The sequence below is a fragment of the Tachysurus vachellii genome, chromosome 19 (genome assembly GCF_030014155.1).
Source record: "Tachysurus vachellii isolate PV-2020 chromosome 19, HZAU_Pvac_v1, whole genome shotgun sequence".
Classification (NCBI taxonomy): Eukaryota; Metazoa; Chordata; class Actinopteri; order Siluriformes; family Bagridae; genus Tachysurus; species Tachysurus vachellii.
In genome coordinates this window covers 18,983,330-18,997,766 of record NC_083478.1, presented here as the reverse complement: position 1 = coordinate 18,997,766, position 14,437 = coordinate 18,983,330, and the positions used below count along the sequence as shown (strand labels likewise).

The 14,437-nt window shown below is 41.9% G+C and overlaps 1 protein-coding gene across 1 annotated transcript; it reads right to left on the bottom strand.

The window, feature by feature from the left end:
* Positions 1–302: 302 nt before the first annotated feature.
* Positions 303–13,851, bottom strand: LOC132862052 (serine/threonine-protein kinase DCLK2). Its single transcript, XM_060893885.1, has 16 exons — positions 12,976–13,851; positions 10,483–10,835; positions 8,023–8,155; positions 7,498–7,578; positions 7,316–7,398; positions 6,486–6,561; positions 5,976–6,078; positions 5,810–5,867; positions 5,579–5,698; positions 3,782–3,928; positions 3,525–3,658; positions 3,172–3,346; positions 2,301–2,381; positions 2,106–2,198; positions 1,985–2,006; positions 303–1,900 (listed from the first exon to the last, which is right to left on the bottom strand). Exons 1-16 carry the CDS (start codon positions 13,376–13,378, stop codon positions 1,890–1,892), a joined length of 2,073 nt encoding a protein of 690 aa, XP_060749868.1. The 5' UTR covers positions 13,379–13,851; the 3' UTR covers positions 303–1,889.
* Positions 13,852–14,437: the final 586 nt, after the last annotated feature.

The window sequence follows — 14,437 nt, the reverse complement described above, 5'->3', positions numbered from 1 at the left end:
CTGGCCTGAAGGTGTTGAGATCAATAAACAGCAGCTCTGTTAACTGGTAAGTTTTATATTAATGTGTAATCACTAATGTATTCATTTGTGCACGCTAATGTAGTATTGTTTCTATTCTATATAACCTTAAGGAGATATATATATATATATATATAAAAGAAGAACGAGAAGAAACAGAGACGGCCAGAAATTCTTTTCGTCGGTTCATGATGTCATGCGTTTTTATATAAAGAGTTCTAAAGGAGTCAAGAAACACACCGATTCTTTTTCCAGCTACTAACGATGTATTGTTGTGGTACAAAGTAAAACATGAGAGAACTGATCCTACAGCGTAGACATGAAACACTTGTACAAAAGTTTATACTATTCCACGTATGACAATCATTCCATGTCGATCATATTCCCATTTTTTTCTTTGAGATGAAAAAAAATGGATTACTACGTTTTTGAAAAAGACTACAAGGCGTCATTCCTGGACGGACACACACACACACGCACACACACACAAATACTGCGAATCACTTCCCTTTATCCGTTGGATGCCACACGTATTTGGGCATAAAACAAAATTGCTCACTTCTTGAAATCAGGTTGCTGAATGACACGACGTTCAGACGCTTCTTTCCTTCCTTCCTTCCCTTCTAGTGCACATGCCATCGGATGCAGTTTACGTAGGAAACGATATGTCTAGTAGATGCTGAAACTTCTACGCTTCTACGGGGTGGACGATATGACGATTTTCGATGATACTTTGGTGTCAAAAGTATTTAAAATACCAAATATATATTAATAGAAAAACATTTGAAATAAATAAAATTAAAAATGTTACAATTTAAAAAATTCAGAACAAAATATTCTGCCTCCAATGTAAAAATTAAAAAATAAATTATAAATAGAAAAGGGATATCAAAGAAAGATCATGTATCACGATGCAATTTATCATTTATGAACCATCAATATTCTATCGTCATATCGTCCAGCCCTAGCTCTAAGTATACTGACATGGATTAATCTACTGACTCGGATCAATGGTTTTTCACATCAAGACACTGTATATACAGAAAAAGAGAGCGCTTGGAAAAGAATGGCACAGCGGAGTAGAAACGAGGTTGCTGGTTTGTTTGGAGAATCTGCAAGCGATCACGCACCAGGTCCCGTCATAGGCATGAGCTTGGAGAATACAGGGTCTGGTCTTGTGTCAGTTTTTGCCATATTGTTGTTGTGCAGTTTGTTGAAGTCCTTTAATGATTCACCTCTTCTAACAAAGAAAAAAAAAAGGTCATAACGGTTGGGAGGAAGGCATTTGTTCAGCTGAGATGAAGATCAAATGAGACAGGGTCAGAAGTACGAGAGAGAGAACGAGGGAGAGAGAGACAGGGAGAAAGAGAGGTCTTGCTGGTCTGGTGTAATTAATAACAGCTCAGTGGACTTTGCAGTCTAGCATCAAGCTCTAAACATGTACTTCACCCAGAAATGCTCACATTGAGCCAGTCAGTGAGAGGGAACGTTCCTTGTATTCAGAGTTGGGTTACAGACACACTTAAGTCGGATTTTTCCCACCAAGTTACAGCCCCATGTAGGTCAAACCTCTGACTTTGGCAGAATTTCCTTTAGTCGGGGATGTTCAACAAGCCCCTAAAGGAAATAGTGTTTTTTTGTGTGTGTGTTTTGTAAATAAGACTAAGTGGTCTTAATTTCTGTATTATGTTACACGCGTTTAACTCGACTCTGAAGGACTCTGAATCCGAAGCTAGTAGCACTGTTCTTATCTCTACTAAGCATCCTGTCAGCCATGTTCGCATTTCTGGGTAAAGTTTTCCTTTAGGTTTTTGTTGATTGAGCAGGTAAACAGTGAGCTTCTCTTTTGCTGGTCCTCTTGTTGTTTACCTTCAGCTTTGCTCTACAAATAAAACACACATCATTTAAAATCAGCATAAACTTTGCATAAACGTATTAAGGTTTTGAGGACAATTTTAGGTCTTACCGTTGCCTTGCAGCTCACATAACTGCAACAACAACAGAACCAAAGTACGATGTTAGTGAGATGTACAGAGTTTAGTTATGATCACTAGATGAAATAAATGGTATTATGTTAATTGTCTCACTTGTGTTTCTGTCGCAGTGCCGCCAGGTGTATGTTCAGTTTTGACTGCACCTAATGTCTCACACATCATGTTGTTCTCCAGCATGGTATCATCCTGAGCATACACATGTATCATCTTAGTGTGAAGCTGGAGGACTCAGACCTTCTGAGATTAGGGTTAGAACCAAAGGTGAGTGTGTGTGTGTTGAGGTCTTACCAGGACCCATGGGTGTGACAAAACCTCCTCTGCTGTGTAGCGTGCACTCACATTCACCTGCAGCATTTTACCAATCAGGTCCTGTTTAGGAACATGAAGAGAAATAAATTTTTTTTTTATTTCATTTGTAGGTGCATTAGGGTGCATTAGTGGTTGTGTGTTAATGTACTGGTGTGTGTTAGTGTTTTTGCGGTTTACTGTGTAGGTTTAAAATTAGAGGTGTTCGTGTTAGTTAGGAATGGTTTGGGTAAGTGTGTGTGTGTGTTGGTATGGGTTTGTATTAGTATCTTAGCGTTGGTTAATGTAGAATTGGGGGTGGTGTGGGTTAGTGTTAGCATGTGTGTTGGTGTCTTGTGCAGAGCTTGTGTTCATTTTGGTTAGTGTGTGTTTATGTTTGGTTATAGTATATTAGTGTGTATTTGTGTAGAGTAAATGTGTACTAGTGTGTGGTGGTGTAGAGTTAGTGTTTATTAGTGTATATTGGTGAAACGCTATTTTGTATTAGTGTGGTGTAGTTAGATTGTGTTGGTGTAACTTTATTGTGTATTGGTGTGTATTGTTGTAGAGTTAGTGTGCATTGGTGTAGTGTTAGTGTAACATCGTGTATTCGTGTGTTGGTGTAGGGTTAGTGTTTATTGGTGTAGTAATAGTGTAATGTTTTTGTGTATTAGTGTGTTGGTGTAAAGTAACTGTGTATTAGTGTGTGCTGGTGTGGTGTTGAAGAGTTAGTGTGTATTAATGTGTATTGGTGTAGATTTAGTGTGTTTGTGTGTTTTAGTTTGTTGTAGTAGTGTTCTAGTTTGTTGATGTGTTTGTGTAGAGTTAGTGTATTAGTGTAGCATTACTGTGTTGGTGTGTATTAATCGCACACCTTTGCGATGGCACTGATATTGTCCCAGTAGGGGGAGGGAAACTCCAGGCGACCCCGTAGGATCTGCTCAAACAGCTCCTCCTGCTGGTTCCTCTCACTCCGGAATGGAGGAAAACCACACAGGAGGATGTATGTAATCACACCAGCTGCCCAGATATCCACCTTTAAACCGTACCTGTCTCACACAAACACACACACACACACACAATGTCATCATTAATCCATGTGCAATATCTAACACCTATATATTATATACACAGGTTCAGTTCTATAAGTCCAGTCTACAGAGTATCTGGTGTATAATATCAGGTTTATACACACACACACACACACACGCACACACACAGTTGTACCCTGTTTCTGCAATAATCTCAGGTGCGACGTAAGTGGGTGTTCCACACACGGTATAAAGTGGCCCCTCCACTACAGTGGCCAGACCAAAATCCCCCAACTTCAGAGACTTGGTTCCATCAGGATATTCACACACCTACACACACACACACAGAAACAAAGACAGCAATTTGTGAGTTTGTTGTTGTACAGCATGTTTGTCATTGTAGTGTGGAAATGAAGTTTTAATGTGTGTGTGTGTGTGTGTGTGTGTGTGTACCAGTAAATTCTCTGGTTTAATATCTCTGTGCACTATGCTCATGCGATGCAGGTATTTGAGAGCTCCAGTCAGGTTGTACACCATGGCACTGGCGTCTCTTTCTGTGTACTTTGTTGAAGAGGTGATGGCATCAAACAAATCTCCGCCCTGTGAAACGCACCCAAAGACACAATTCTCAAACCATGCTGTGTGTAAAAAGAAACAACGGTTTAGTACACTTAACATAGAGTAAACTTGGGATACTAAAACAATCAGTCTTTAATTTTCCCCTTTTCATTCATCTTCATTAAATGCTTTAATCCAAGGTTGTGGTGGATCAAATGTATCACTGGCAAAGTGGAAACCCAAACTGGACTGGGCACTATTTAATTACAGGGCATCAAACATACACACACGGACATACCTGGGGGGGGAAAGTACATCTAGTTTATTTGTAATGCTGACTGTTTGTGTGCAAAAGCAGCAAAGCGAGCTACATTGTTCCCACAGTCACTCACATGGAGATGAGTTCACAGTGCTACCTGCTCTAAAGACCTACAGTCTAAATCAATTTAATTTCCTTCTCAGCTTGTATACTAGATTATTTACTCATGTTCTTTCCAGACTTATCAGATCCCTGATTAAAAAAACCCGTCCTTGACCTATTTCATCTGTTGAAACATGCCATTATCAAACTATCCTCATGATGCTAGAAAATGTAGCACACCGGTTAACCTAATAGTTGATTATTTAGAATCACGCAAGAAATCTCTGTCGAGGCTTCAATACTTAATTGGTTAAAGGTGCGGTGCACGTTGTTTGAGAAATGCTTCATGAAACTGAGTCGGGCCGACAAACAAAACAAAGGTGTAGCCAATGAGCAGAAAGGGGCGTGTCTTGTCAATATGCGGCGGAGAGAGTGTTCAGTGTGCATGTCTGACATTAGCAGAAAGCGATTGAAACATTGACATGGCGGATAAAAAACGAGAAGCGAAAAAAGGCTTACGATAAGGCAAGAAGTAGGACTCGTGTTAATATAGGATCAGCTTTCCAGCGCTGGAGAGAACTGAACGTCTTCCGCATGAAACGGAGCTAAACCTTTCACGGTACAACACACAGTACTACAAAAACACATTTGTATTACCATAGTATTACTCATTGAGTTCATTTATTGATAAAAATATCCCCTCGGCCAGCTGCCCCAGCAGGCTCTGACATAATAGTTGCCTGGGTTACGTATGTATGTGTAGGGCGGAGCTATCAAAACAGGGGTGACACTTATTTGGGTTAGGGGCGTGTTTGTTTAGGTGATTTCAAATGTCAACATCGGCTTTCAAACAACGTGCACCGCACCTTTAAAGTAGTAAATTCCATATTACTGACGACCGATTAGGAAGTTCATGCAAAGACGGAGAGAGATCTTGCAAAACAAATAGAAATACATAACCACAGCTCAGGACTGAACTCCAGAACATGGAGCTATGAGGAAGTGATGCAACCCGCTCTCCTGCCATCAGTGTAATTTAATCAATAGATATAAAACATTTATCTGCCTTGAGTGTTGGTCCGACGTCTGTGATGCCAGAAGTGCAGGGAAGAATAATTGTTCTGAAAGCATAAATGTCCTGTTCTATGAGTGTAAAAGACAGGCTTTGTCTCTCACCAGTCATCTGCATGAGACTAGCCAACTGCAATAGATTACATTTTTCTATACTGAACACAACAGCATCGTATTTCAAGTGTTTTTTTTAGCTAACACACAATCAACACAAACAAAAAATTCGAAGCTTAAATATTTCTTTCATGATCCATAATTACTTTAACAAGCTCCATGACCAAGTAGAGCTCTGTTGGCGTGTCCACTTCCTCAATCAACAGGATGATGCTGGGGTGCCGAACCCGGCGTAATATCGCCACCTCGTTGGCTATCAGATGTTCCTGTAAGTGGCAGAGTAACAATCAGAAGCTAAGGATAGGTTAGAGTAAGAGTTACATCAGCACAATATATATCTGTATATGTGCGTATATCATTCATAAAATTCCTCTAACCTTCCCACTGCATTTGGCTTTGTCTATGATCTTCAGAGCATACTCCTGCCCACTGGCCCTACACAATCACAATCATGTATAAGTACATACACATATATCTGAGCAATTGTGGTTAAATATCTAGCTTCAGAACTGAACATGTAACGTGTGTGTTTCAGTTACGTACCGCTCCACACACTCTTTGACCACCGCGAAGTTTCCGTCTCCGATGACTTTCCCCACTTCGTATTTATCGGTGATGATGGAGGACTGCGGCTTATTTCCATTTACTGATAAACCACATTAAGACAGAGAGAGGGGAAAGGAAGAAGAATGATATTGACAAATTTAGAGGATTTTGCAGAAAGGAGGAGAAATGTAGGGGAAGAAAAATATAGAATATGTTGTTTTTGACTATTCTGTGACATCAGGATTTAAAGGAAATCATAATTCTGGTGCTAATTCGTTGTTTGCTGTGTTATTATTACAGCAACTACAGTGTCAGTAGTATGAGCGGGTATTCGAATAATAATAATATAATATAATATAAAAATATTTTTTTATCCAAAAATCTTGGACACATGTTGAAGATCGTGTTCATTTCAGGGTGTATTTTTGCTAAGAGGGTAATGATAATGATGTCAGTCTCTCTTTGTGTGTGTGTGAGAGAGAGACAGAGAGAGAGAGAGGTATTTACCTTCTGGGCTCAAGTCCTCTTCTCCATTCAGTTCTCCAGAGGGAGGAGGGGAAGGAGACACATGACGGGAAGAGATCTGCAGAGCACCGCCAGGGAAAGCATAACACACACACACACACACACACACACACACACACACACAATGCAAAACAGTAAACAAATGTGTTCGGCTTGGTCCACGGTTTAGTATGGCCTGATCTCAAAGCCTTCAATAATAAATGGTGCTTCAGAAACATATGAATCCTTTAGGCAGGCACTTATTTCCAGGGATTTCAGAACAGCGTAACAGATATTGTGTCATCGGGTAGGTGTGGCCTATTTGATAATCTAACCCTAACCGTAGTTTTTGGTTGTTTATTTGTTTTCTAAAATAAATCTACCTGCATGACCTCATTTTTTTGAAAGAGGGCGTTTTTCCAAGACCTCCAGAAACACGCCCACTTTACGTCGTGGTAACGAAACCCTTGGAATTTAGTGAATGCCGAATCCTTTAGCTACATGCTGTCCATCAAAGAAGCGGGCGTGTCATTTAACCTGAACGAAAGTTAAGAAAAAAAAATAAAATCATCTAACGTTTAGTGTCAACTTATTTGAACAAGCTGACACAAACCTGCACTGTCTCCATTAGAGACAACAGCCTAATAAAAATGAGTTGAAATAAATCCTTACACCATTAATATAGATGTTACTTACCCACATTTTGTGTATTTGATAATTTAATAAAAAGATAACGTATTGATTATTATAAGGTAAACACTTCTGGTTTTCCAAAAAAGCTTTGGAAAGACAACTAAATAAGTTTTCAGGTGTGTGTACTGTATTGATAGTACCTTCTGGCTGCGTGGACTTGCTGGGCTGATCGGGGATTTCGGCGACCTGGCAGTCGGGCTCTGACTCCTTGAATCCTCGGTGACTGAACAGGGAGACAGTAGACAAGCCAATCAACCATGTGCACAATACTGCAGTTAACAAGCTTCCTTGGTGAGTGTGAGAGTGAGAATTTCATAATTACCAGGTGATTTTGACCTGAAAATGCCAGAGCTTCTAGGGGACTTCATAGGAGCTGAAGACTTGGATGATTTCATCTTACACTCTGAAACAAAGACATAATCTGATCTGTCCATCTGGTATTCTTATCAACAAATACAAAGGTTTAGCTGGAGGAATTTTTATTATTTAGTCAGAATTGCTTCCTAGGAGTCATTAGTTCTATACCAAAGGTTTTAGTTACATTGGATTTTTCTATAAGAAGGAAGTTAGGGGCGGGGTTAGCAGCAGTCTGCTTTGCTGATTGGTTACCCAACCCTTGCCAAAGTTTGGTACTATATACACATTTTTATGTGTACCTGCACATTAGAGTTAATAATGTAGAAAATACTCAGGCTAGTCTGATGACACCAAATAAAGCGATAAGGTACCTGATAAGCTAACAGTCCTGATAAGGTGACCTGATAAGCTACGAGTCACTGATCCTTCGTTCTCCAGTTTCCATTTGCTGGCAGTGGACATTGTGCTTTTGTGCATGTCGGTGTCTTACCGTTAACGAACGCAGCGGCCGAGGCTTTCCCTGCATGTCCGATCGCAGCGTCGTCCTGAGCGTAGCGGAACTTCTCAAGACCGCATGCGATAAACACGTCATCATCACCAAAAAAGTCTTGCAGGTTCGTCAGCTACAGAGCCAAAGAAAGACCATGCATAGTCTAAATTCTGCCGTTAAATACAACAGCAAATCACATATCATGCTTCATTCACTGTAGAACTTTTGGACCCTTTGACCTTCATTTATATTACATTCATTTATTCATTCATTCATTCAGTTATTTTCTACCGCTTATCTGAACTACCTCGGGTCACAGGGAGGCGTCATTGGGCATCAAGGCAGGATACACCCTGGACGGAGTGCCAACCCATCGCAGGGCACACACACACTCTTATTCACTCACACAATCACACACTACGGACAATTTTCCAGAGATGCCAATCAACCTACCATGCATGTCTTTGGACCGGGGGAGGAAACCGGAGTACCCAGAGAAAACCCCTGAGGCACGGGGAGAACATGCAAACTCCACACACACAAGGTGGAGGCGGGAATCGAACCCCCAACCCTGGAGGTGTGAGGCGAACGTGCTAACCACTAAGTCACCGCGCCCCCCCATTTATATTACAGATTTTATTTATTTATTATTTTTGTTTTGTGATTTCAGCTTCCTCTATCAGAAGAGACTAAACAGCGACTCAGCTTTGAATCACATGGATGTGTCTGAATTTAGCTCCATATTTCAGCACCATGACACAAAATGGCTTCCGCACCTTCTTGAGTTTTGTTCCTCTAAAGGTTTCTTTCTTATATTGGATTCTACACTGTATATAGATGTACAAAGAGATGACGGTCAGGCGAAAATATTTTTAAAAAGACCTAATGGAAGCATGAGAAGGTACAGGAGGTACATCAGGTCACACACACATACACACACACACACACTTCCGTCTGGCCAAGAACAAGTAAGTCTTTCAAGGATTCCCCTCCTTTCCTGCAGTAGAAAAATGTGTGGCATACAAATGAGCTCTGGTCACACACACACACACACACACCCCAACACCAACTTGTGTGGTTTCTGTCTCTGCTGAGCCATTCAGGGTGTTCACCCAAGAGGAGCGGAGAATGGTTACCATAGCAACTGGCCTGCAGCCAGAGCAGAAATGGGCTTCTCCTGCTCTCCCCTACACACACACACACACACACACCTTATTATGCTTATGCTATTACACTATTGATTACGAGTGTATATTGGGTAAAGGTCATGCTGATAAATTAGGGCTGTACTTTTTATGTTCTCTGGAATTTCACCATTCCTCACGTTGTACATCTTCCACGTCATTAAGCAAACTGACTGAGCATGCTTAAAAAAAATACCAAGCAAGCGTAACAACACTTAGTGTGTACAACCCAGTGCCTAGGATGCTGGGCAATATTTTAAGTGCACTCGGTTTTAAATTCCCACAATTACTTTAATTACAATGCAGACTGCTCTGCCACCTGTGTTTTAAAAATAAATAAATAAATAAAAATACCCACTTGAATTATTAATTCCTTTGCATTGAGCGTTGAATTGCATTGGCAAGCAAGGTGGTACAGTAGAGTACAGAGTAGTGTTGAGAAGCACCACACATCTGCAGTGCCCACGCTTCCATCCTGACCTTCTGTTTGTTTTCTGTTTCTATCTTTTTCATGTTCTCTCTGTGTCAAAGATCTCCTCTAGGTGTTTACGTGTGTGAATGTGTGTGCCGAGATGGACTGGCAACCCACCTAGGGATCCAGGGAGTATTCCGTATTCCGGCTTTTACTCCTGGTATTCCAATCATAAGCTCCAAATCCTCCACGACTCGTCATGATCATTTGATGTGTTTTGCAGCTTGCTCACATTAGCTAGTATAACTAATAACCGCCATGATAACTAACTCATTCGCAGCTTCATTTAGTCGTACAATTCATATCTGTAGCTAGTTGTTCAGTGTCTGGTCATAAACCTCCTGATGAGGTCATGTGACAGACAATATCCAACCACTGGTCAGTACTAGAACATGAAAACTGAATGCATGACTACAGTATATTCTCACCATGCAACAGCAAATAAACAGTGACTTTCTTTATAATAAGAAGCTTCTCAAGTAAATATTTCACCAATCAAACAGCTCAGTCTTTTTTTTCTTAGCTGCAGTCCTTTCCCCTATCTGTCACTTCTATCGAATCCAAAAATGCTGTAGCTCTATTATGTTGCGCGTTCTGAATATAATCATAGTGCATGCCGCTATGTGACGCAAATGTTAGGTTTATATGTCACCCTTCAGCAGTGTGGAATTTTAATGGTGTGGAAGCCACCGTTTGCAACCCAGCCCTTCTGACAAGAGCAGAGTGTTTACACATTGCCTGAGTGCTCACATTCCTAATGTGCACATACTCAAACCTGGAAGTATGTATAAAACCCTAACCCACCTGCTTCCCGTCTAGCGTGTACAGCTTCTTCACGGCTCCAGAGTCGAGTTTAATGGCCTCTGTGATGTCAGCCAGCACCTGCTCGAAAGAGTGAGCCGTCTTTTTATTCAGCAGCACTCTGACAGCCTTGCGAGGCTTCGCTCCGCTCCGGATCACCGTCACCAGCTTAGGTTTGATAAAGTCTTTGCTCTCTTTGCCTTCCCCCAGTCCCCGCTGGCCCCCGAGTGAACCCTGACGGCAGGCCCCGGCCACCGCGCCAGTCCCCGCCAGCCGAGAGCCCCAGTTAGGGTTCACATTCTTAGTGTAGTCCACTTTCCTGTAGGGTTCATTAGATGCACAAACGTAGCACTCACCTGCAGGAAGAGAGTTAAAAAGTATTGTTCATACTTTTTTTGTACCTTAAATAATACAAAAAACATAAACTGTGTAAAATCGGAAGAAAATATTTAATTAAGAATCAGTGACAATTAGAATTTGGATTGTATTCAAATGAAAGTCAATTGAATGCTGACTGGACTTCCGGTGTACACTGACTGAATGTCCAATTAAAGTGGAATGAAAACTGAATGGAAATTTAATGAATGAATGATAAATGTCAAATGAGAGGCAGCTCGAATACAAATGAATGGCCTGTGAGATTCCATTGAAATCTGAATGGAACTCAAATGGAAATCGAACGCCGATCTTTCAGAATCTTTTTTACTGAAACGGACGTCAAAGTTCGACCTCGGGACATATCTTTAAATGCGCACTTTTCCACCTGCAACAAAGCCCAAACTCTTAAAATATAGGTTTACATTTAACTGATTTGGGCCACAGTTGTTATTGTTTTCGTATGGATCGGTGTCTTTTTTTCCAACAGGAAAATCCCACACCTATGTAAATGGATTCCCCAGTATTGACCCGAGAGCTATTTGAGACATTAAACTGCCAAAATCAATCACTTTGGGTTTGTGCTCTTTGGATGGCTCTGGCGTGCATCTGACTACCAAAATGATCAATACTGGTGAAACCCATTAAAACCTTGAAACTGGAATAACTGAACAGGGTGTTCCATTTTAATTAACTATGAAATGATATGACTCTTTTATTTACTTCTAATTATTACTGAATATATGAAAAACTGTCCAAATCATGCCTCATGATCATCTAGTTTTAGTCTTCTACGTATTCCAGGTCTGAACCTGAGATATCTGGTATAGGAGGGAGAGAGAGAGAGAGAGAGAGAGAGAGAGGGAGGGAGAGAGAGAGAGAGAGGACACAATGTCAAATTTTGGATTTCTGCAACTCTAAGCATATTAAGGATTAAAGAAAATGAAAGCACAGCAATGAGACAGAGGAACACTCAGAGGCAGATATACCAGCAAGGAGGACAAACCGAACGTCAAATGTTAATGGAGTGTGTTATGTGAATTTAATGGTGTTAATGGTGGCTGTAGTTCTGTAACCTGTTCACTTCAAGGAAATAAATCCAATGTGGCATCTTTTATTAGCGGAAGCGAAGGAGACTCCACGAGCAGGGTATAAAGGAAGGGCACAGCTTGTGATTAATATACAGAGATAAAGGATGCTAGCTCGCTACAGCAAGCCCAGAAAATGGCTGCAAGCTAATAGACTGGAGTCCTGTTAAAAGTAATATCTGCTCTGGAAATAAATCAATTTCTATGATTAAAATCAATGTGACCATTAACATCACTCAGGGCTGCGTTTATTACACTGTCAGGGCAGAGACATGCTGCTGTCAGCAAATTGACTGGGGGTGGGGCTGTGGAGGTGTAGATGGGGGAGGTTTGTGTGTGTGCATGTGTGCATGTGTGTGTGTGTGTGTGTCCGTCCACTAATCTCAGGCATGTCCATGGTTTTACATTTGATCTGCCCTCAGTTAAACCTTGTGCTGTCAGAATAAAATTCGGATTCCCTCTCTACTGGCTGGAATTCACTGGGTTACCATGGTGACCATTCCGAGGAGCTCATTGGCTACTTCCAAAACCGCATAGTACTGTACGTGCCCAGGATTTCAGACTTAGGGGGTTACAACATCTAATTATGTAGAGGACAAGGGTGCAGAATAAATGGCTAAATAATTCTATCACTGTTTAGGCTGCTTAAAGTGCAGAGATTATTATTATTATTATTATTATTATTATTATTATTATTATTATTATTATTATTATTATAACTTAAATAACCATGAGCTATATTTGCTTATATTTGCTTTGACTAAGAGTAATAGATTAGAATAGCAACAGAGGTGGCAAGATAATTTTTTAGGGTGCCTCCTATGCAGAAATAGTTTTTATTGGTGATGTACAAAGTGAATGGAGTTAAATTGCAGTAATGTTTGTGATTTGATCTCATTTATAAATGTCTATTTTTTTTTTTTTCAGAATATGACTTTAACAGCAGTAATAGATGAAATTCCATGTCTTGTGTCTACAGTATGTCTATCCAGCAGTCGTCTCCCACATCCCTGTAGGCGCTCCTTTGTCTTACCTTCCACCAGCTCGTCTAAGCTCGTCACCCTCTTGTTGCCGTCCGCCGTGTAGATGGTGCGGACGCCCTGCGGCAGGTGCAGGTTGTCGGTAAGCGCGCGCGTCAGCTCAGCCAGCAGCGCGTCCAGAGACCGAAAGCGGTCGTTGGACACGGCGTATACCAGCCCCTTAAAGTAGCGGTCCCCGTTGCGGTAAAAGCGCACCTTGCGCGCACGCTTCTCGGAGCTGAGCGCGCGGAGTGTGCGGGTCCGGTAGAAGCTGCAGTTGGCGCTCTGCGCGGGGCTGGGAACCAGGCTGCTCGCCCGGGACCCGGACTGAGAACCGGAGCCGGTGGCGCGGGTCGTGCGCCGAACCTTGTCCCGTTCATCAAAGTGCTCCAGCTCGATGCTTCTGTTCAGAGCCATTTCGACCTTACTTAACACGTTTCGGTGATTTATGTCTTGCAGTGAGAGCACTATGCACTTTTTTTTGTTCACCGGCTCCTTGGTCTACACGACACGGGGAAAGCTCAGACGGCGGGGCAACCCCCGGTGAGAGAGGGGCGTCGTGCGGCACGCGAGCATGATTTACTTTAACACAATGTCTAATACCTGCACCTCTCCTTTCTGCAATAGATTATTCCAGGAACAGTTCACACCACAATAAAAGGCAGTGCAATCATCCGGTAAGCGCCGCCGCTATGACCGGGAATAATCCAGATTCCTTGTAATCAATTTCAGTCCGAGGATTGTCTAATAAAATCCAGAATCCGGCAGCACATTTAAATGAAAGTTAAATAATACAACACGAGCACTAAGCTTCATCTGACTGCCTTTGTAAGTCCTCGTGCAGGATGGATGCTCGCTCTGTGCAGGTGCTGGGCGCGCCGCACTGTGACCGGGGCAGCATGGCCGCCGACGAGTGCGCGCAGACACTCTCATCCGGGAGCGCGCTTCACAGCAGGTGAGAGACTGGTCCAGAGCGCGCATAAGCTTCTTCCTAGAGAACGGCGTCCGCTGGGTCTTAGTGCACCCTGAGTTCTCTCTCTCTCTCTCTCTCTCTCTCTCATTCTCTCTCTCTCTCTCTCTCTCTCTCTCTCTCTCTCTCTCTCTCTCTCTCTCTCTCTCTCTCTCTCTCTCTCTCTGTGAGTGTGTGTGTGTGTGTGTGTGTGTGTGTGTGTGTGGGTGTTAGCCATCACTGTCCCCAGGGGCGCCACTAGCAATTTTGGGCCCTATGAAAGAAAATGAGACTGGGCCCCATGAGACTACCACACCCATTTCACATACAAGCATCTGGGACACCCTTAGAATCGTCGTAACTTATTAGTGGCGCCCCTGACTGTCCCTGATTCATTATAAGTATTGTCCTGCTCTGAAACCCATTCGGAAGTCTCCAACTCCTAAATCCGCCCAAGCTCCATTGTCTGCTTCACATAAACTCTATTCTCTTTCTCATATTATATCTTCTTATAATTACTGTTTTAT

Bases quoted from the DNA above. Each gene is read 5' to 3' on its own strand.
- LOC132862052 (XM_060893885.1), bottom strand. From the start codon at position 13,378: ATGGCTCTGAACAGAAGCATCGAGCTGGAGCACTTTGATGAACGGGAC. The intron at 10,836-12,975 runs GTAAGACAAAGG...CTCTTCCTGCAG, and splicing joins CTTAGACGAGCTGGTGGAAG to GTGAGTGCTACGTTTGTGCA. The intron at 7,399-7,497 runs GTAATTATGAAA...CTCCCTGTTCAG, and splicing joins TTTCAGGTCAAAATCACCTG to TCACCGAGGATTCAAGGAGT.